This window comes from Scomber japonicus, chromosome 13, assembly GCF_027409825.1.
Source record: "Scomber japonicus isolate fScoJap1 chromosome 13, fScoJap1.pri, whole genome shotgun sequence".
NCBI classification, from domain to species: Eukaryota; Metazoa; Chordata; class Actinopteri; order Scombriformes; family Scombridae; genus Scomber; species Scomber japonicus.
The window spans coordinates 16,218,761-16,241,243 of NC_070590.1; the positions used below are offsets into that span (position 1 = coordinate 16,218,761).

The 22,483-nt window shown below is 39.8% G+C and overlaps 1 protein-coding gene across 1 annotated transcript; it reads right to left on the bottom strand.

Moving 5' to 3' along the window:
- Positions 1–1,921: 1,921 nt before the first annotated feature.
- On the bottom strand, positions 1,922–16,435 carry phldb2a (pleckstrin homology-like domain, family B, member 2a). The gene is made up of 17 exons (XM_053331407.1): positions 16,326–16,435; positions 13,260–13,380; positions 11,203–12,170; positions 10,720–11,052; positions 8,296–8,430; positions 7,809–7,946; positions 6,745–6,891; positions 5,488–5,598; positions 5,313–5,402; positions 5,014–5,148; positions 4,498–4,597; positions 3,650–3,848; positions 3,150–3,240; positions 2,916–3,062; positions 2,607–2,826; positions 2,366–2,451; positions 1,922–2,099 (listed from the first exon to the last, which is right to left on the bottom strand). The coding sequence occupies exons 2-17, from the start codon at positions 13,312–13,314 to the stop codon at positions 1,959–1,961; spliced, it is 3,096 nt and encodes a 1,031-aa protein (XP_053187382.1). The 5' UTR covers positions 13,315–13,380; positions 16,326–16,435; the 3' UTR covers positions 1,922–1,958.
- Positions 16,436–22,483: the final 6,048 nt, after the last annotated feature.

Consider the following 22,483-nt stretch of genomic DNA (forward strand, 5'->3'; position numbering starts at 1 on the left):
ATCAGGTTTTTACAGTCTTTTAAATAAATGTTCATTTTCACCAGACAAGTAATTATAACATTTCACAAAAACAGGGTGATTCATAAGCAAAATGATTTATTATTTATATTGAAACATGTCACATATCAATTATAAATTTTTTTAGCATAGTGTTGACTAAAATGACCACAGTTCATACACAAAATATAGAATACTAAATGTATTAATATATATATAAAAATGTAGTAATTTGTTTTGTTTAAAGGCTTGTATCTCACACAGTGGGTGACAATTTGGGGATGAGATATTACCCTGACAGATATGTATGTTTACTGAGAAGCATCCGTAATAACTTATCTGCAACACTGTCATCTCAACACTGAACCAACACAAGACCAACAGCGAACCCTGCAATCTTTGAACCAACAGCTGGTCACTTGATGTTTCAACATCAAACACTGTTATAAACTGACAAAGAATATAAAGATCAAATATATACTAACACATTTCAACCAAAATGATCAGATCATTTTGAGTGCAATATCCTGAAACACAATTTCGGTTTTGCTTCCAATAGGCAAATTATATACTTGTGCTTATAAAAGGTACACATTTGATGGTAAGTATTATAAACATGGATAATGGAGGCTCCATTCTGCTCACTTACAAAGTGAGTACGAACCAACCAGCCAGAACATTACATCATTTCAGTACAATCATTCTTGCACTGAGGGCCTCTGCTGGTGAAAAACCATAATGACAAAATGCAAGTGATGCAAGACATACAGGATCCCTGCTGCACAACATGGCCTCATCATACAGTGCCTGCAGCCTCTACTATAGATTTTGCTGCACTGTGGTAAGCATGAAACACAGTACCATTGCAAATTAGACAAATTCTCTACTTCAATTAGTAGAAAATTTGTCAACCATTACAAATAATTCACAATGATGAAATGTAAAAAAGTGCCTATAATCATCTCTCCGTCATGAAAACAGATTGCATGTTTGACGAAACGTCCAAATTGATGCAAAAAGAGGTGCATGTAGTCTGAAGGAATACAGATGGTGGACATTTAGCCCTGCTTTAAATAAGCAGACAGGACCAGCTTATGCTGGTAGTCTGACAGCAGCAATCAAAATGCTCTAGGATAAAATGGAAAATAATATTCAAACTAATTATATTTGTGACATATATGGAAATCATGAAACTTAGTTAATATAAAAATTTACATTCTTGCAAACACAAATATGGCATGGGTAATCTTATTTGATCAAAGATCAGCAGTACGCTGGGATCAACTGATACAACCTGATGTTTAAAGGAAATAAACTAAGATAAAGCTACATTAAAACATGGAGTCCAATAGAAAGTAAAGAGGAGGGAAGAAGATGGCAAAGAAAAAGGTGGAGATATATAACTTCACTTTTGGTTTAAAATGTGCAATAAGCACATTATATCTGCATATACATCTGTTAGAGAAGCAGTGTGTGCTGCAGTTTGAAAGTGTAGCAGATGTTCAATTACTGATCATTTAAAAGCCCTCCTGATCAAGTTTTGACTGAAGCCAAACATAACAGAAGCAGTATTAGACAAACAAATGTATGTCTGCTGAGATGGAACGAGAATGGAGAATTGTTGCTACATAGATTTAGAGATGTTTTAGCCACATGTGGTACATGAACAAATAAAATACTAACTAAATAGCTTAATTATAAAACTAGTGTATCAATTCTTTGGATCTTCTATACTTGATTACATTATAAAATGTGCTTTTGAGCATCAGTTGTCCTTCTGGACTACATACATTATACTACAAGTGTAAACAGAAGTTAATTTCATGTTGACCTGATGAACATCCATCTCCGCTCAATACAACACATTTGCGGTCACACTGATACAAGCTGGATGCTGTAAATCTTGTCATGTGACACTCAAAACTATTTAGTGGTGTTAACCCCCGATCTGTTGGGATCAGTTACACCATGAAATGCATGTGTCCCTCAGCACCTGTAACAATAACATCCATCCATATACGCATGGCCTCAGGCGACGGAGCCACCATGTAGTACACCCGATCATGGGTCTTCACACTGAAGGTCAGCGAGGGATTGGGGCTCTTTGGTGCAGGAGTGAATTTTTTTTTTTGGGAAAGAGTAGAATAATGGAGTATGGAGGGGAAAGAGATGAGGTGGTGCATATGTGGGAGGGAGAAAGACAAATGGGAGGGAGAAAAGCAGACAAACAAATGTCAACAACATCAAAAAATGGTGAGTGTGTAGACATGCCTAAAATGAGACACACACACACACACACACACACACACACACACACACACACACACACACACACACACAACACATACATGCACATAAACCGACTTACTTTGTGTGCATTCTTTAAATGGTCATAGTACACCTCCTCTATGGCTTGGAAGTAAATGACTCCTTTCATCTTGGTCTCATGTTTGTCTGTAGTGGAGTACATAAACATGACTGTGATCAAAGCTTGCTCCCTGCCTCCAAAGTCTCCCAGCATAGATTAAAAGTGACATCATGGTTACAGTAACTTGATCTCACATTTGAATCTGTATATTTTGAAGAGACTGAGAGGAAGAGTCACTCACCTGCATAGTAGGTAAGCGTCCTGCGATTCTGGTCAAAGACAAACCAACGTTTCTTCCATGTCTTAATCTTGCCGCCCATTTTGACGAGAAAGCCTCGACACGTTTTATCAGTGATGGCCAGATGGAAACAGGCATCTGGGTTATGTCCAGCTGCCTCAATATGGCCGTGAAGATCAAAATCATCTTTCCTTACAGGGAGGTAGCGTGTCAACAGCCGGGACTGTGGAAAAATGATCAAGATGAGATTACAGATGTTTTTGCAAGAAGCTAAAAGTGAAAAACATTATAGATTTCAACCTCTCTGGATACCTGTGATCTTTGTTTCTCCCTGAGTTTCACCTCTCTCTCTACAAGTTTCTGTCGCCTGCTCGTCTCCTCCTGCAGACGTTTCTCCAGGTCCTCCCTTCTTCTGCGCTCCTCCTCCAGAGCATGCCTGCGCATCTCCATCTCACGCTCCTATATGTGCAACATATAGTCAATCAGATCCATCATCTAACTCAAACGTCCATAAATAGTTCATTTTAGTTAGGTTTGACACATTACCCGATGCTCGAGGAGTCTCTGCTTCTCAACCTGGGCCTCTCGGAGTAAACGCTCCATCTCCTCGAGCTTCGCCATATTAGACGTACTGGCACTGATAGAAAACGGAAAACACAAGTATAGGATATATCATAAGCTAGATTTAAAACCAAAAGTAGGTAATTAATTGAAAAAAATATATAAATAAATAAAAATAAATAAAACAGGCTCAAACTACATTTTTCATTAACTAGTGCAACTCAACACCTCAACAACAGTAGTAAGACAATTTGCATAATGTGTACGTGGATACACACGTAGCTATTCTTGTTTCTTCTCTGATGACATAAATACAGAGCATCCCACAATAGCTTTTCATACATTCTGGCTGGCAACCTTTGAAATTGCTAATTCTACACTGCAGTTGTTTCCAGTAAATACATCTGTTCCTCTTCTGACTAAAATCTTACTTCAATCCTTCTCTAACCGATCTCTTTCATCAGTACATCATTGCGGTTTCCAACCTGGAAATGTTGTCTGGCGAACAGGCGGAGAAGCTGGTCTCCAGACTGTCTGAGCTGTCCACGCTGACGGTGTCTGAGGCCTGGCTGTTGTCTGGGTAAGAGAAGGAGTCCAGGAACACGTTGGGCTCGGAGACCATTCTGCTGCAAAAATCGCTTCTTCTCTGTCTGTCTTCATTCATGTGCGCATGGCTGTTGCCTGCTAACAGGAGAGAATAGTACAGAAGTAATGTGGAAATACCCTCAGCATGCATGATGTAATGTTACAGTGCCAAATCACAGCACAGAGTTGCAATCCGCTGACTACAGCTGACCAGGCAGGATAACTTGTGATTGTAATTTCATAAAATCTATCTGCAGCAGTCAGGTCATGTATCACTCATTAAACAGTGATCCATCAAGCTAGAGAAAGATAACAGCTGTTCATTAGAGTCAACCTGTAAAGCTGTACAACCAAAATTCTGAAAGCACACTCTTAGTATCTCAAGAAATCTGTATGAGTTCATCCATGTGAGGCTACTATTCAAACAGTCAAACACCACAGTATTTAACATCCATTTTTTTTTTGGAGTGATAAATTCTGATCTTTAATCTTCTAAAAGGAAATGACTATACAGTAAATATAGAAATTAACAATAATGAGATTTTGCATGGGGTTACTTGTTTTGAGCAAGTTATGCTATCTAGTACATTGTGCAGGGTCACTGTGTGTCCTTGTAAACTAGCACAGATTATTGGACCACTATAACATTTTATGTCCTAGTTTATGTATATAGCCTGAGGTACAATGCCGACCACACTACTATATGTTTGATGCAGATAAGATGCGACAGTGTGGTACTCTGACTCACTCTTAGGCAGGCGGCGAGTGTTCAGGTCCCGGGGGGAAAAGCTGAAGCCTTGTGGGATGACGCTGCCACAGCTGGAGCTTTGGGACAGAGGCAAGTGGCCCTGGGAAGTAAACAACAGCACACATGCTGGTCAAGATCAGATCTACAGCATTTACATAACTCCAAACTTCTCTCATTTGCAAAGAACTTCATGAGCTGGATGGGTGTTGCAAGCTAAACTAAAACTGAGAACTCCAGTTTGGGTGGAGCTCTCCAGAGATATTAAGATCTTTCTGGATAAATATAATGAGGGCAATGAAATCCCCTCTTCTGCAGTCCAGAACTAACACCATTATTATGAAACTGTATTTCAAATCTTTACAAATTTAGACACATTTTATGCAAATATACAAAACCCTGATTTCAAAATCTAGGTTACTGTCTCTCTAAAGCATCTACCATGTGAACACATTTTGATCCTTCTGTATTGGTCCTTTTTTGTCTGCTAAGTATACATTTTAAAACACAAGTAATGACCTTGGGTGGAAGAGTGCGTCCCAGGGATCTGCCATAGGGAGTGAGGAGTTGCTGGCTCCTCTTGTGAGGTAGGCTGTCACTTAGGTGGGAGTTTTCTTTACTACTTCTTCTCCTTTCCTTCAGAGCATGCAAGTGCTGCGATCACAGAAATCAGAGGAATTACAAAGTGGAATAAAATAACAGGACTTCTCATCAGTGTTACTGAAACTTTGGTCTCTCTGTGTACTTTGTTGAAAGACACAGGGAGCGCTTTGAGGGTGGAAATATAAAGTATTACTGTAACTGTAACTGACTCCTACCTCTTTGATGGCTGCAGGGTTGTTTGTGAAGTTCTGCCCCTCAGACAACTCTGCATACTTTCCTTCCAACGACGCCAGTTTCTCTCTCTCCTGCAGGCATCAGGATAGGATTCTCAAGTAAATAAAATGAAATATTTTAAGATCAGCCTACAAAGAGTTTTTTTTTTTTTTTTACCTTCTGAAGCATTACAAGCAAATTGTTTTTCTCTTTCTGGAAATGTTCTCTTTCTTGCTGAGACTGTAAGGTGATCTGTGAGGCCTGTTTCTTCAGCGTCATCAGTCTTTCCTGTGAGAAAGAAAGCAGCACAGTATCACCACTACACAAAATCTGCTAACTTTCACAGAATATGCTTATATAGCAAAATAACACTGTCATCACATTAGCAGATGCTGAATAGGTGTTTTATGTTGAAGCAGCAGCACAGTGAACAAAAACAAATTCATATTTCAGGATGGGAAAATTCCATATTTGTGAGATTTTTGATTTGCTACACGTTGATCTAATTTACTATTTTATCTGTAGAAAATGATTCAAAAGAGTTTCATTTGAGATTTAAGTGTCCTCCTTTAGGTCTTCATTAAATACTATTTCATGCTTACCATTGCTGGTATTGTTATTTCTTGTAATTAGTTCATGCTTTGTGCTGCAAATTTCACAATTTTGCAGCTTTATTTTCATGCACAACCTGTAGTAAGATTAATGACAACAAACTACGATGCAGTAACCTAAAAAAGCCAGAAAAAAGACACACAGTACAATAATATAATAATTATAGTCACCACAAAAACATTGTTTGGTCAACATTGCTGCATTTCTGTTTTATTTCATATGACTAAACAAATTAAGGTCAGATTAAAAGATGAATAAATGCACTTTAACTAGACTTTAAAAGGACAATATTAATATTTCTGAGGGCCCATTGCTAAGGCCTGAGAAAAAAACCCCCAAGATGCAGTGTGTTGGCTAATATTGTTCATTTGTTATATCTTGACTCATCTCGGTGTGATTGCGTGCATTATATCATCCTTTTTCTACTCCTGTTCCTTTAATTTTATTGTATTGTTTTCTGTCTTTACAATCATACAATACGATGGTTTGATATTCAAAACTTATCAAATCATATAACTTGTAACAGACCTTTTCATAGCAATGCTGTGCTCTTTTTGCCTGTCACTGAACATGCATTGAAAACGCCATAGAAATGCTAAATATCTACTCTCGCTAAACTATACAACAGCATCAATCTGTTAACTCACACTGTTATGTTGCATTTTGTTATCATGCTCTCAAAACATTCACTGGACTATTCATACTGTAAATATTTCTTGTTGACAATGAGACATTTAAGAGTGAAGCAGTATCAGCACTGACGGCGGTGTTGCACATGCACTACATACTACATGCACACTCACAAAACCTCACTGGCTGTACCTTGTGTGTGACAGTAAGACGCTGGCATTCAGCGATCTCTCGCAGCAGCTCTTGGCTCTTATTTTCTTTTTCCTCGTCCTGATGAATCTCTCTCTCCAGCTTCTGAAACTCCAAGTCCTCCAAACTTTTCCTCTGCTGCTCAGCTTCCTAAGAAACAAACATAATACTCCAAATTATAAAGTAAAAGTACACAACAGACAAATCTGTTTCAGGGAAATATCATAAAACTTTGTTTTAGATCTTGTAAAACACATTTAAAGCTTCAGCTTTTTGTTAAATTCAAATGATGAGAGGTTTCAGCTGACTTTAGTGTTCCTTGACACAAACTTTTACAGATGGTAACTATTTGGGCCCCTTCTTAAATTTTGGTCTAAGGTATGCCAGTGTTGAAGCAGAAGTTTTTAATGTGAAACAGGAAGCAAAGGAAAAGATCCTGCTTTACAGAGAACAAGGTCAAGAAGGATAGTAGAGGCGTGAAAAGAAAATTGTGAAGAAGAAAAAAAACAGCCAGTGCAGTTAAAAAATGTGAACAGAAGGGTTTGGTTTTGCTGTGCGTGTTGGCGATCACTGCAAACATGAGCTCATTCAGAAGAATACAGAATAAACTGCTCTCTATTGTCAAGGAGAGTTGGTTTATCAGATTTATCAGGTTGATCAGAAGAGTGCTGCTGCAGTCAGTTTGCAGATGTAAATGCAGACATACATTACTTTGGTTATTAATACTTTTATGTTTTAGTTCTTCTTAGAAGCTGATGCAGGTCCGACTTTTGATGAACCGTCTTGGTCTGCTGTACGTTTTCTCTTGGAAACATAATTAGTTTGTTTGGTTTTAAAGAAAATGTAAGTGAACCCATTATAGAGGAAGTTGTGGTGAAGCTACACTGATCTCTGTGTTTTTCAGCTTGAGCTGTGGCTTTAGTGTTTCAGGGCTCTGGTCCATACAGTAAATCGTGACAAAGCATTCCCCTTACTCACGTTTGACCACTGTTTGGTGAATTCATAATGAACTGGCTTTGTTTGCCAAAAAAAACTATGCTAAGAAACATATATTTACATATTTTCACCTGCGACTTCTCAGTGGGGTTCGTCGTCTTGTTACCGTGAAGCTTTTCCTTGAGTTGATCCAGAAGCTCTTTTACCCTTTGCAGCTGGGTCATCTCCGACTCCTGTTCCCCTTCCAGCAGAGCACACTCCACCTCCATCTGTAGGATCATCAACACATAGTGAGAAACTACCTTCACAGTCTGATGTCTTTAAATTAATTGATACATGTTATCAGACAGAATAATACAAGCAAAAGCACAGTAGTGCTATAGCAGAAACATAAAAAATATATGCACATCTCATGAGTAGTAGTTATGATATTTTTTTGTATTTACAAAATGCACGATATCTGCTCACCTTAGCTTTCTGTCATGAGTTTGAGTCATACACTCTTGTGCATGATGCTCTTATTAAAAAGTTATCAATTTATCTGACACTGGATAAGAACAAACATTATCAAACTGTTCAGGTGCCAGTTGTGTTTATATGCAGTCCTGTGCTGTCTACCTCTCGGACAGACTCCTCCATCTGGTTGTCCAGGTCTTTGATCTTCTGCTCCAGCTCCTCGATATTGTTCAGAACTTGAATCCTCTCCTCCTCTATATGCGATACTTCTTGCTTCAGCTGCACACTCTCCAAAGCCTGTAGTGACATCAGGAATGCATATAAATGATTGGCTCTATAGGAGAACAACTAAATACTTATTCATACATTTATGAAAAGCACAGACATGCTGCATAATCAACATAATCATAAAGTTTAATGGCAAGAGCACCTTTGTTAATTGCACATTAAAATTTACAGCATGTTTTTATAAGTTGGGAAACTACTGTTTCCCTGTGTAAAATATGTTGTTAAACCCATTTGCCAGCCAGCAGTTTTCTGAATAAGACAACTGCAGCTGCTGTTTTAACTCCACCAAAGCTGGATCACTGACAACAGGGACGGGATTCTTTTCTACTTGGTGTAATGGAAAGCTCTATCAGTGCACTCCACTGCCAGTCATGCCAAAATACTCCCACATATTTCATTGTCTACCAACACCCTGCAAACATTAATTCACACTCCACTATTTGGGTACATTGAACACATCTTGTATGATGAGGTATTCTTCCTTGAAGGAGCCATGGAGGTATTATTTTTGTGGTCAAAGAATCATGTGGCTAGCAGCTCAACAATTTATAGTTTCCCAGGCGGGCTGTGAGTGCTCTTTCTTCCTGTACACACTGCTCTGAGGAATGCAAGAGATGGAAGAGGGGGCATTTGGAGTCTGTAAACTTCTGTCACAACTAACAAAGTGCAGAAATAATGATCTCAACTTGGAAATCACTATTTAGAAATTGTAGGTGTGTATAAAAGTTGTATTTTTCACAGGTTCATTGCCTGTGTCAGTATGTAAACAACAGTTTCATTTTCACAAGATCTGCTGTCAAATTAGCCTCAGTATAAAGTTCAAAACATCTGGAAAAACGCAAGTCCTTGCCATGCATATACACCAACATTCTTCTGCTCACACACACATGCACACACTAATTCTCCATGGGATAGTCATTTCCTGCCCCCTCCCTCCTTGAAGAGTTTGAATGTGCTGGAGCAAAACTAGGTCTTCTTCATTAAAACCAGACACACCATTAGGTTGTTGGAGTGGAAAAAATCTTCATTTTATATGGACAGTAAGTCGGCGACACGGACTGAGAGAGTAGAGGAGCAGTCTGGCTGGAAGCTGAAATCACAGTATTTGATGTACTTACATTTGTAACCTGTATTTCTCAGAATGTGCATTGAGGTTACCCACTGTAACATCTCCAACACTATGAGGTTTCCCACTGTAACATCTTCAACACTATACTATTTTACTGAGGTGAAACTGTAATAACATCAAAGTTGTCGGGGAGCCTTGTGCAACCTCATTTCTTCATGTATCTGAGCCACCCACACAAACAGAAAATTTACACTGTGCCTCTGACAAAAAGCCAGATGATTTTTAGGAATACCTCAACTCTAAAGATGTTTATATGCTCAGTAAGACTGTGGAAGCCACACACTCACTCCAACCACTAAGCCATGGATATGTTGTCAGTATATGACTCAGAGTCTGTTCAAGAGCTTCTCGCTACAAATGGTTTCACTTCAAAATCCAGTTTGAACCAAATAAATACATGATTATTAACCCCTTCAACCCTGCTGGTTTTCTCTTTAACACACATTTTGTATCTCTGGAAATGTTGTAATCACTACATGACATTGAATTGCAGTTCTGTGGAAATGTGGAAAAAGGAAATCCAAAGTAACCTAGTAAAGGGAAGCAATTAAGATGACAAACAAACACAGATAAACAAGCTATCAGCAGTCCGATAAACTGCATTCCACATGAGGGGTGTGTCCCATTAGACTTCAACACAGCTTGGTCCTCTCTTCACTCACATCAACACTCAATAACAACACTGTAGCAGCAAGTTAATGAACATCAAATAAGAAAAAGTCAATATGAGGATAGAGCTGATGCAGAGGTTTCATTTAAAAAAAAAATCAGACATGTTGCCGAATCTGAAACTTTACACTCTACAGCCAGACACAGAGGACACGCCACAGATTTTACACATGAAGTTCAATTTATTCGTCACAGAGAGCATAACGCTGCCTTTGAAGACGGTTGTGTAATGTCTGTAATCCTGTAATTTTTTTGTGGGGAAGGACAGCTGAGTGTGCAGCTCAGTTTAGTTGACATTAAAATGCAGAATGACTTGTAGGTGTTTTCTTTGTGGTTCTTTGTTCTGTTCTTTAACTGATATTTTTCTAGGAAAAACCTTTCAGTGACAAAAGACTGGAACACTTGAACATGTATTAGTTGAGACAACTGTCTAGGATTTTATTCTTTTCTTTGTTATTTTACTTTTACTCTGTAAACCTGCTGAGTTTGGGGGAACTTACTTTAGCTCTGTGGTGAGTGGAGGGTGAGGGGGCACTGCTGTTCAGGCTGACAGCAGGAGAGTGGGACCTGGCCTCTCTATAGTTGGTATGCTGACGCTGGCTGACCTGCTGCTCCTCGGTGAGTTGCAATTCTCTGGTTTTGGCCCCGAAGCAGCTCTCTGGAGCATTGCTGCTGGGAGAGTCGGAGAACACAGACTCATCATCTGACACCTGCAGCTTCTCCAACTCCTTATTGATCTTCTGCAGGTCAGAAACAGCCGAGCCCGCTGGTTCTCTCTCCACCTGGCCCAGCTCAGTGCACATGTTCAAGATGGTCTCTAGACGCTGGCACTCCTGCAGAGAGAAGATCCACACTTCATTATTTTTTTTTTTTTTTTTATCATTTCACTAAAATATTTTCTTAATCAAACAAGGTGTGGAGAAGCTGTGAAAGTGGCATTTGTTTTATAAATGTGCACAAATCAGGTTCAAAAGGAAACTCACCAATCTCTGCACTTTCTGCTCCCTGAGTCTCTCATCCCTCTGGTGCTGGTGGTAGTCTCTCAGCTCCTCTTTCCCATTTAAAGAGGTGATGCTGCCCACCCTCTGTCCTGGGGTCAGCCCGCCCTTCCCAAAAGATAACCTCCTGTCTCCAAAGCCTAGATCTAAACCGGTCCCATCCATATCCACACCCAGAGAGCTCAGAGAGGCCAAGCTGGCCCTCCTGGGAGTGCTGGGCATGCTGGCTGGTACTGTCACATCTGGTGGCTGCTCAAGGGAGGAGAGACTGCGCCGCTGCCCTGCTGAGCCAACCCCTCTGTGGTGACTCGAGGAGTGGCATGATGGTAGCGACAGAACAGGGGGATCTGCTGCATTGTGAAGCCGTGGCAGAGAACGGCTGTGCATGCCTAGGCTGGAAAGGGAGCCAGTGGAATACTTTCTCTGTCTGGAGTCACCTCCTACTTTGGTCTGAGAGTAGGGTCTGCGGCCCATGCGAGGGCTGGATGGCACACTGGCTGCTCCGCTTTTCACCCTGGGAGAACGAGGTAGAGGCTCGCCATACGAGGAGAGCAGAGAGTTTCCATCTGCTGTGCTAGAGAGGAGAAGGCTGTCTTGTGATTGATGGCGAGAGTGGGAATGACGGAGCAAGCCATTGGTGCTCAGTTGGCGCTCACCCTGGCGAGGTGATGGGGGTACGCTGCTGCTGCTCATGTAAGAGAAGTTTCTAGAGGCAGATGGAGGGCGCTCCATGTTGCTGAGGATTGACAGTGGCCTGGCGGACTGGGGTCCAACAGGTGAAGGCACGCTTAGATACTTGCGACTGCACTCAGCTGCCCTCAGACTGGCCTCGAGAGCACTCTTCCTGCGCTGCAGCGTCTCCATCAGCTCCTGTAGCTCTGCCTTAGAGCGGGATCCCCTGAGCAATGTCCCACCCACTGAGCCACCGCTGCTGTGCTCAATCTTCACACAGTCTGTAAAAAAAAGCAAGTTGACAGAGCATGTAATCCTTTCTCTTTTTGGATTATGTCATGGAGTCAGGTTTAATGTAGCTCCTTTAAAGGCGATGAGTAAGATTTAAGGGACTCTAGTAGCAGAAATATTGGTAGGTACAGAATGAGCCCTTAGATACAGAATGAGTGTGTACTCTTTCACGAAGCCAGCCATGTTGCAAACAAACCAAACACTGGCTCTAAACGTTTTTTTGCGAATTTTGCCACCAGTTTCTCCATAGATATTCAGCTGGTTGCAATTTGCGACCCCACCTGTAGATGCCACTAAATCTTACGGCTCCTTTAATAAGCAGCAGCTCAGCTAAGAGGAGAGCGATCATTTAATCATGTGCTGAGTAAGAGGGGGGAAAACCAGTGAAGAATGTATGCTCATACAGTTCTGAGCCCAATACAAACATTGGCTCAATCAGTGGTTCAGCTTCTTCTAAAAATGGAAGAATGCTGGTGGACCAAGACAAGCCAGAATGCATAACATTCTTGACTGCATGAGAAAACCTGAGGACACCAGTGCCACTACAGGGCAAATATAATAGCACGGAGCAGTGAGGACATTAGCCTGAGTCACTCCTTTGTCACAGAAACTCATTCACAAATGTGGGTTTGATACATTTATTCTGAGCCCCCAAAATCTCAAATTGCAACTTGTATTATTAACTTACAAAACAGTTCTAGCATGAGAATGGGCTTCAGTTTGAACTAATATTAATAATGTTTAGTTAGTTAGTTAGTTTGATCATTATTGATGGGCAAAGGCAAGTTTACGGAGTTATCTGGATAGCTTCCAGGTAAAGAAAAGTTAACCATACAACACAGTAAACCTGCTTCATGGAGCAGTCCAGACTTAGATGGTGTACTGTTAACCAGCTAAAAGGATCTTGTTAGTTGTTATTCAGCTGACTCTGTTCTTTGAGTGCAGGTGGAGGATTGATTATATGTGATTTGTTTTCAATCCTGGAAAATGAAAGCCCTGATTTATGTGGTATATGGATTAATCTAAATATCATATAAAAATCATATAAAAACAAGTAATTGCCTTGATTGTTGTCTTACCTGAGCCGTAGCCCAGCGTGGCCACAGCACTTCTTTGAGGAAACATGCTGTTCATCAGTCCGACCTCTGTTCTCTGATCCAGTCTGCAGATGCGGGATTCAGCTGGGCCCTATGTGCTTTGCTGCCTGAGAAGAAAAGATCATTCATTTAATCCTAAGTAAACATACAGTATGTGTAACTTGCAGTCAGAGCAGGACAGTGTGAAAAAGAAAAGCTTTGATGTTGAATGTCACGTGTGTGAGTGTTTTATTAGTTATTGGGAGTTTTTTCTTCAAGTCTTCCCTGTACTATTCCTGCATATGTCCAATGATCACATATTCTTTCAATTTTGCAACAAAAGAAACATCACAGGAAGTTGAAGACATGCCTTGTGGTCTCTCAACTTAATGTGCAACAGTACCCCAATTCAAGCAGATCTACAGATCATCTACATACTTCAATGGAAAAAAAAAAAAAAAAACGTTCCAAAAAACTAAGTAGGAAAACAGATCCAGAGGAAAGATTTTATTTCTGGCTCAGTGTCCCCAACAAAAACCAAGTCTGAAGAGAAGCAATTTGTGCTTTAGTCGATCTTTTAGCCCCAGACGCATGACCAGTCCTTGAAAGTATAACCTCACAGCCCCAGACTCAGTGAGGGCAGCAGCCAAAGTTAAAGGTTCAGGCTGGGTAAACTGGACTGGGACTGCTTGAGGAACTGAAGAGCACAGACTGAAATAATTAATCTACTAACACAAGATTAAGTGATTGTTACTTCCCTTTCACTGTTTTATATCATGATAAATTACATACCTGAGGCTGTTGGCTGCTTAAGTAAGCAATTCTGATACATTATTTAGGGCTTTAGGTAACTTTAGATTTTTGACATGTAATTGAGTAAACAAATCTATTACTTATCTCATTAATCAGAGATAAGAAATAGAATGACTGATTATGAAAATGGTGTTAACACAGACTTCCCAGCAGCCAAAAGCAGAAAAGAAACTCTTATCCTCTCTAGAGCGAAACAAAAGAACGCTAAAAGAACTACAGCTAAATAAATAAAACTGAAACACGATGTCAGATCGTTGTACTCAGTGTTATAAGATCTGATTCATTTAGGGTATGTTAGTTCCAGTGATACAAAAGAGGGATTTCAAAAGTCAAATGTTACGGTTTCCTGAAAACACAGACACAGACAGCACACACATACACACACACACACACACACACACTGCAGAGAATAAGAGTGAGGTGGCTGATCCAAGATTTTCTGGTACTGCTGTCTGGTGAGAGGGCCTACAGGAAGTAGGGTATCCTTTTACACAGTCACACAATCAATCAGCATGAGTTCATTCTCCAGACCTCCTCCAAAAACCCAGCCCCATGTCAGGAGCGAGAGATTTTACAGCATCACCCAGACTACAGGCCAGCGGGACAGAGCAGATCATAAACACACAGGGCGATGTAAACAGTCCGAGGAATGAGCGCTGATAACAGACAGCTTTTATTGAAGGTGTGGTAATACTGTAGAGATAACCTCCTGTTGTCTTAGAAGACTCTGTCTAGACAAACGCTATATTTATTTCTGTGACGAGAAAAATAATAATGTGGTTTAAATCAGTTGTTTTGCAAAGGAAATTAGTTTTAAAATCAAATAGGACTGTCTGAAACTAATGATTACTTTAATTCTCTATTAATGTGCTGACTATTTCCTCAATTATTTGGTCAATAAACATCTAAAAAAGTGAAAAATGCCTCTCCCAATTTCCCAGAACCGACCAACATACCAAAACCTAATACACTGATATACTCTTTTGCTTGAAAAAATACTTAATTATTCGATTATCCAAAAAGTGTGTGAGGGGAGGTGGGTTTAATTTTCAATTTAATGGATTTAGTGCTGCAACTAATGATTTTATTTTATATAAGCTATTATATATTTTCATTAGCTCGCATGACCGTACAAATCTTGCATGGTTAGAGAGGAGGGTTTAACTGCAGTCTTGCAGAGCTACGAGATACACCCCCTACTACATGACCCATTTCGTGACGGGACATCCCCACAACCCCCTAACCCTAACCCTATCCATGTCCATTTCCCTGCTCATGTCTACACCTAACCAAGTGGGCATATCATGAAGTAAAGTGGGTGTGTCATGTATATACTACAAGTCAGCAGACAGATCTACTTGAGGTAAGATGGTGATAGACAGATGGTCCATCTGAACATCTGCCAAGTATTTTTTGAAAGCAGCTGCCCTTTTCTAAACAGTTTCCCAATTACATTTCTTAGATGGTTATGTATAACAAACAGACCAGCAGTCCACAACCCAATATTCAGGTTTATCACCAGAAAATGGAACAAAATAATTTGGACTTGGATTTGCTCTTTTTTAAAAAAAATAATAATAATAACTCGAAATCAATAATAAATCATCAAAATAGCTGGTGATTCATGTAAAAGTTGGCAACTAATCAATTAATAGACTAAATACTGCAGCTCTAAATGTATAATTTCAGCTCTAAAATCACTGTCATACTTTTGCAACATCCAGATTCATCATTACAGCCCATATTCATGCACACATATTGCACACACAAAAGCTTAGGGATGCAGTCAATAGTTTAAAGACCTACTGATAAACACTGTATGCTGTCATCCACTTTTTTTTTAGAGGTTATGTCATTTCCCATTAACGTGGAACCCATGAAGATAAACACCTTGTGTGGAAAATCACCATTTTTTAAAGCCTGACAACAAAGTAGTGAAGTAGTAGTGAACTTTTGAAAGCTTTCTGGACTTTTTTTTTTTTTTGTTCAACAGTTTGACAAAATGTTATATCTGCCAGAATTACAAAACATAACATTTAAATTCATTACAGATGTTTTTTCTTGCATTTTGATATTTTGATGAATATTCTAATACCGGACCTACGCCTGGCAACATCTGTGCGTTAATTAGGCCTAATTAATCAAGCAAGCATAATAGGTGAGCCACCCGCAGCATCACATTATCAACCGGTTAACCAAAGCAGTCACTGGATCAACTTTTTTTTAAAGAAAAGCGCGACTCATGCCATATAACACTTACCTTCGTTTTCTGTCTCTTTCACATAGTTGAGCCTTGAGTTTGTCGGTAGGCCTGTGTGGCTGCAGATGTTGAAGTCCCCTGTCTGTGTGTGTATGTGAGTCTGAAACAACAGAGTAAACCTAGAGTCAAAGGATCACAAGAGACCCTTCCCACATCAGCTCTCGGCTCGTACTCTCCTCCTCCCCGGGAAAAAGAGAGGAGGGGAGACAAAAGTGTGTGTTTACTTTTCAGCATCAGGCACTGCTGCTGCCCCCTCTGGTTTAGTCGAGAATTGCACTGATAGAGACAAAGAGGAAGGATTGAGGAAGGTTAAGAAGGAAGAATGCATCATCAGCTTTAATTATGGGTGTCTTACAAGGAATCAGGATGCTAATTCTGACCTTTGACCTTAAAGCAATGATCAATAAGCTACAATATCATGTTATCATTTGGCTATGTCATAGTCCAACATGGAGGCACTGGGTTTGAGTGAAATTACTGCAAATGCTATCTGACTCCATCTTTAAAGCTTCATTGACTTAATCATTTGCATTCCACATTTTATTTACAGTGGCAACACTTTTTCTGGCTGTCTGGCCAATTTGTTCATAAAATAACTAAACTCTTTCCAGTTTTCTCACAAATGAGTGTTCACACAATGCCCACTTTCCATAATAAGAAAAAGCCAGAGTATGCATTAGTTCTCAAAGTTGTGAAAAAAAGTAAACTCTTAGATTGTTGTTTCAGCAGTATGTGGAGGCGGGAGGAGGCCCCATCGCTGTGTTTGAAACAGAGCCAACTTCACTCCCCCTCTTGTAATACAGGCAAAGAGTAAAAACCCTAAAATCAGAGACCTTACCCATGGAGCAAATCTAATACTCTGATTAGTCTTTGATCTAACAGATTGTTTATTAAAAAATGAACATACCACATAGAGTGAGGGAGTATAGCAAACAGATAAAGTAAAAACAGAAGTGGCAAGTTTAGAGAGTACAATGAATGAAAAGTTTCTTTGGAAAAATCCCCTGAATCCCAAAACCTGGACCATCATGCAAAAAACTCCAATTACATCATAGGGAGGGGGCTGCGGAGTGCAGACTGGATGAGATGATTACTTCCAGACACAGTACTGGGGTCTTTGTCATAAAAACACACACACACGCCTGCCTGCTTCTTTCTCTCGTTCTTTTACGATTCCAGGGAAATAAAATGACACTTATAAATCTCAGGAGGGTCTCATTTGAAAAGTGGGACACTTTAAAAATGGATTGGACTGTCGTTGAACACCGGAATGTTCCACTTCCGGTCCACAGAACGTAAAAGAAAAAAAAAACTTTTAAAATGCCCACACCAACACAATGGTGAGTGTGTATGCATTAATCTAAAACTATAGACTGAAACCATGTGTGCAGTGGCTCAGTTTCTGGTAGAGGCTTGTGGAAAAGTGGGTGATGAGAGAGGGGAAAAAGATTGGGAAGAAAAGCTGGTGTCAGATTGTGGGAATGGGTGTATGGTCAACTCTGGTAATCATCGGAAGGTCTGAGTCACAGCAAGAGAAATCTGAAGGCAGCGGGCGTTTCACCCAATCAGAGGAGGGTTTTTTTGCTAGATGTGAATCAATTATGTTTGTTTTCTTTTAAAGTGGACTTCTGCCTTCTCAGCATGCAATACTTAGCCCTCATCAGAGCAATTCCATGAATACCTCACCATGTTACTGTCTGTTTCTCACATGGTCCTGCACTTGAATATCCGTCTTGCAGGAGCAGCGGTTCCTGTGACCACTAATGACAAATGAGCCAGTCCAAAAGACAATATGAACAGCAGCCTTGCAATTAAGAAACTTTGTTTGCAGCCCTAATATAACCCACAACCATAGACTGTAAAAAGAAGCCCACAACACAGTTTATCTAGTTGTGCAAATTCTGTTTAATTTGAAAATTGGCTTAAGGTCCACTTGAAACCATGAAACAAGATGTTTGTGTCTTCATTATATTTATATGTCTGTGGGATAATGTTGTTAAGATATCATGGACTGTGTTATGTCTGCACAGGATACATATCAGAGATGTCCATATCATAAGATAGTCCCACATGTTGTGATAACATTAATGCTGCAAATTGCACAACTTTTCCTCATAGTGGACATATTGACTCAACTCATGTGGATTTATTAGCTATTGTGCAGAAAATTCAATATCTCTGTAACTCATGGAGCATAGAAATATGTCATTAATAAGGCTAAAAGGGGACAGTGTATTTTAAATTTTGCTCTAGTCAAAAGTGGCATGAAGTTATGTTAATATACATATGTCTTTTTAAGGATTTTTGAGTTTATTTAATGTGTCAAGATAACTAACCTTGTGTTGCCTTTTAGGTAATTAAAGGTTCCCTGTGGAGTACTACTCTGTTCAGCTCTAAGTTGGTTTAATGAAATGAGAGGAAGACAAATAAACAGCAGCAGACCAGTCAAGGCATTCCTTTATTTAGCTGGGATGCTACACTGAATGTACTGTGCTGCACACTGATGATGATGACATGGTGATGTGCTCTTCATGAAGTTTATAGAATCTGATCTCTTTGATCTGGATGGGTCTCTTGGTTGGAGGTAGTTTTTAAGTTTCTGTACGTTATCCTCCACCGCTTTTCACTCATTTATGACCTAATGCCTGAAGTTTGGAGCAAAGTTCATGGTATATGAAGCATGGGCTCAATGTTTCCAAATCCATCCTTGTCTAGACTGCTGGATTGCAGCCCATCATTTCCCTCTGCAGGTGGTTCTACTGGTTTTTCTTCTTCTATTTTAGTGCCTGCTGGTACATCGACTGTACAGTCTTCTGCTGTTTTTGGCACACTGCCTGACAGTTCATCCTGTGCTTCAAACTGTAGTTGTAGTGTGTTGCACTCAACTCCATGTTGTCTATTAATGTATGAAGCTGTGGTGTTTGGATCTTTGAGAACAAGTCCTGCTCCATTGTATCTATGTGAAGCCTCCATTGCCGTACCTGTAAGAAAAAGTTATGAATTGTTCAACAGGAGGACACTGACATATTTCATGTGAAATCGGGCTGCATCATTTTAATTTTTCAATACTGAATCAAGTTAGCTTGATCCACATTTTCCTGGATCCCTTGGTTCAACATTTATTTGTCCATAAAGCGGTGTCCATTTTCAACAACAAAAATTGTTAGATTTTTTGCTAAATGCTTACACAACTCCATCAAACTCTTGTAAAATCAGCCTTTTTCACATAATATTATGTGCAACCTGTTGTATAAAATTGAAATATTTTGCCAATAGATGCTGCTACAACAACAAATTCAATCCAAATGGTCTTGGGTTTGTCATAAGATTTGGCACAATTCAAGTTTGTTTAATGTGCTAATATCCTCCATAAATCAGCATAATTGTAAGTACTGTATGTGTAGTTTGATGGGTTAGGATTCAAACAGAGATCCATATGTAGACATTTTTCCTTAGAAGCATTAATCACAAATGTTGCTGATTGTGCAGTATTGTAGTTGGGTTTGCGGCTTTCAGAGGGAATGCTGAATTCAAATCATTATTTTATTACTTTGAACCTAATATGTTTAATCACTTTTCAGAGGCCTATCTTACAGATGAAATGTCTCACATACCTCTTTGTCTTACACACTGAGGAAGAGCCACAATGATGGTGAACAAGACGAATGCTGCAGAAGCTGCAGTGCTCCACCATGACCTCTGTACACTTTGCTCATCCACACCTGCAGAGCAAAGATGCCACATCTTTAAAATAATTGTTTCTATTTCCCTTCTTGAATTACCAGAGATTATTTACTAGTACTCACTTATTGATGCAACACTAATATTAACTTTGGTTAGAACAATGTGTCTGGTCTGCAGGCCTGACAAAGTGCAGGTATACGTCCCAGAGTGTTCCTCGCTATCCGGCTTGTGAAGCAGAAGAGATCCATCTCCCAGTAGAAGCAGGTCCTGATCCAGTTCAGCTTGGCCCTCCCACAGGATAAAGGTGTGTCTGGTTCTGCTGTCGTACCGCAGGATGACTGTGGACTCACTGGAAGATGTGAAGGTCCAGCTGAGGGAGAAATTCTGAAGACGTTGTGGGGCGATGCACGGGATAGACAGTGCATGACCTTCCTCCTGTGTTATAGACTCTGAAGGAAACATATTTGTTGCTTTTTATTTGTCATAAATCATCCTGAAAATTGTATCATAAAATAACCAAAACAGACCTTGGTTTTTCCGAGAGACTGTCCACACCTGAGTCTTGTCAGCTGATATGAAAGAGCAGAAAAAAGTATAGTTGGAGAGGTTACTCAGAATGCTCAGCGTGCTCTCCACAGTGAAAAGACCCTTATGATCTGTGATTTTGATGGTGGCATTTTCCAGAGCATCCTGGGCAGAGGGGGGGTCTGTGGCCCATGTCACCTGAGGGACAGGGTAGATGTTTTGTGAGGAGCATGTGACCATTTCATCTCTCATCTCCATGATCACTGACTGGATGAGAGCTAGAATAAAGGAGAAAAGATGACAGTATGAGACTTCTGATGCCAAATTTGTAGCACTGACAACCAGAAATAAACGTTTCCTTCCACATGCTAATGTGACTCTCACATTAGCATGTGGTGTGCACACTGCCAAAAACAGGTCAGGTGGAGTGAGATTTGACAATGATGTGTATCCTCAATCCATCTATAGCCCTGCTGACTCTCTGCAGAAGTGGAATAAATCTCCTGCAGATGGTGCTTTTCTGCTGTACTTCAATGAACTGCCCCTGTGGTTGTACTGTAGGTTAGTAGGGCAGAGAGTTAAAATAAGCTAAGCTAGAACAGACTGCATCCAGAGACCTGGTGTAAGCACAAAATCCAAGAAATAAGCTTTCATATTTGAATCTGAATTGCTGCATTTTTGCCATCAAAGTGTCCTGCTCACCAGCCAAACTCTCTTTTTTACACACCCTTTTCATACAGATGTTTTTTCTGTTCATTCTCTTGTTTAGTGCACCAATGCTCTTGAGATTCTGTTTCTCTTTGCCATGCCAGAATTTAAATTTTAAATTTTAATTGCAATATCATATTAAGAACAGATTGCAAGAAAAGATCTTTGTTGTCATCAGAGAACATGAAAACATTACAATCTTCTGTGTCTCTGACAGATATGGTTACCATTAACAACTCTCCATGTGGCCTGCAATTAAGTCACTAGCAGTCAACAAGGCAGTAGTGGAAAAGTGCAATGTTCCACGTTGTTGTCACGACCCTAAGGGTAATTTATGAATGGAGACACATTAACACTTAAAGCTTCAGCAAGCCTGCATTCAGACACAAATCCTCACTTTTAGTGAAACACAGGCAGACTGAAAAAATGTCTGCACAAAGACAACATACGTTTTAAACAAATAAAGAAAGTCAGAAAACAACAACAGAGAGATAATGAAATCTACAAAACATTTGATATATTTAACAATGCAAAGTTGTACTGACCCTTCACCTCCAGGTTTACAAAGATTTCCTGGTTGCCTTTTCGTGTGCTTGTGTAACATTTGTACCTGCCCTTGTCTTGAACTTTGACCCTCCTGAGGAGGAGGGATGCATTGCCATGAGGGATGTGGGAGTTGAACAAGTACGTTCTTCCACTGAAGTGTTTGTTCTGTAATCCAAACTGATCCTTGTTATAGTAGTAGCTGTGAACAGGGATTTGCTGCTTGTACCAGTGGATCACCACAGTGCCAGTGGGTCTGAAGCTGCAGGGCAGGATGCAGTCATCATGGATGATACAGGTGACATTGGCCTCCGGAAATAAACCTTGATCATGGTTAAGCAATGGTTAGAAGAGCACTGCACTGACATTTGTTTAATGCTTAACATTTTAAGGTTCTATTGATCTACTGCCCCAGTTTAATCCTTTAACCCAATTAAATTGTCTTTTACTGTAAAACTCAATTTTAGATTGAATTCCAAAATTTCTTGTTGTTTTCTATCTTTTCATTTTGTTCATGCTGCAGTTCAGCAATACATTATTTAAAGAATGATTTTACTTAATCTCAAGGACAAATCTGCTGCTGTGACAACACCACAGTGTCTTAATCACTTTTACACCGTTTCACAGAATATGGCTTAAACTCATATTAAATAACAGCATCCAACATCACTGAAAATAGGTGCAACACTGAAAA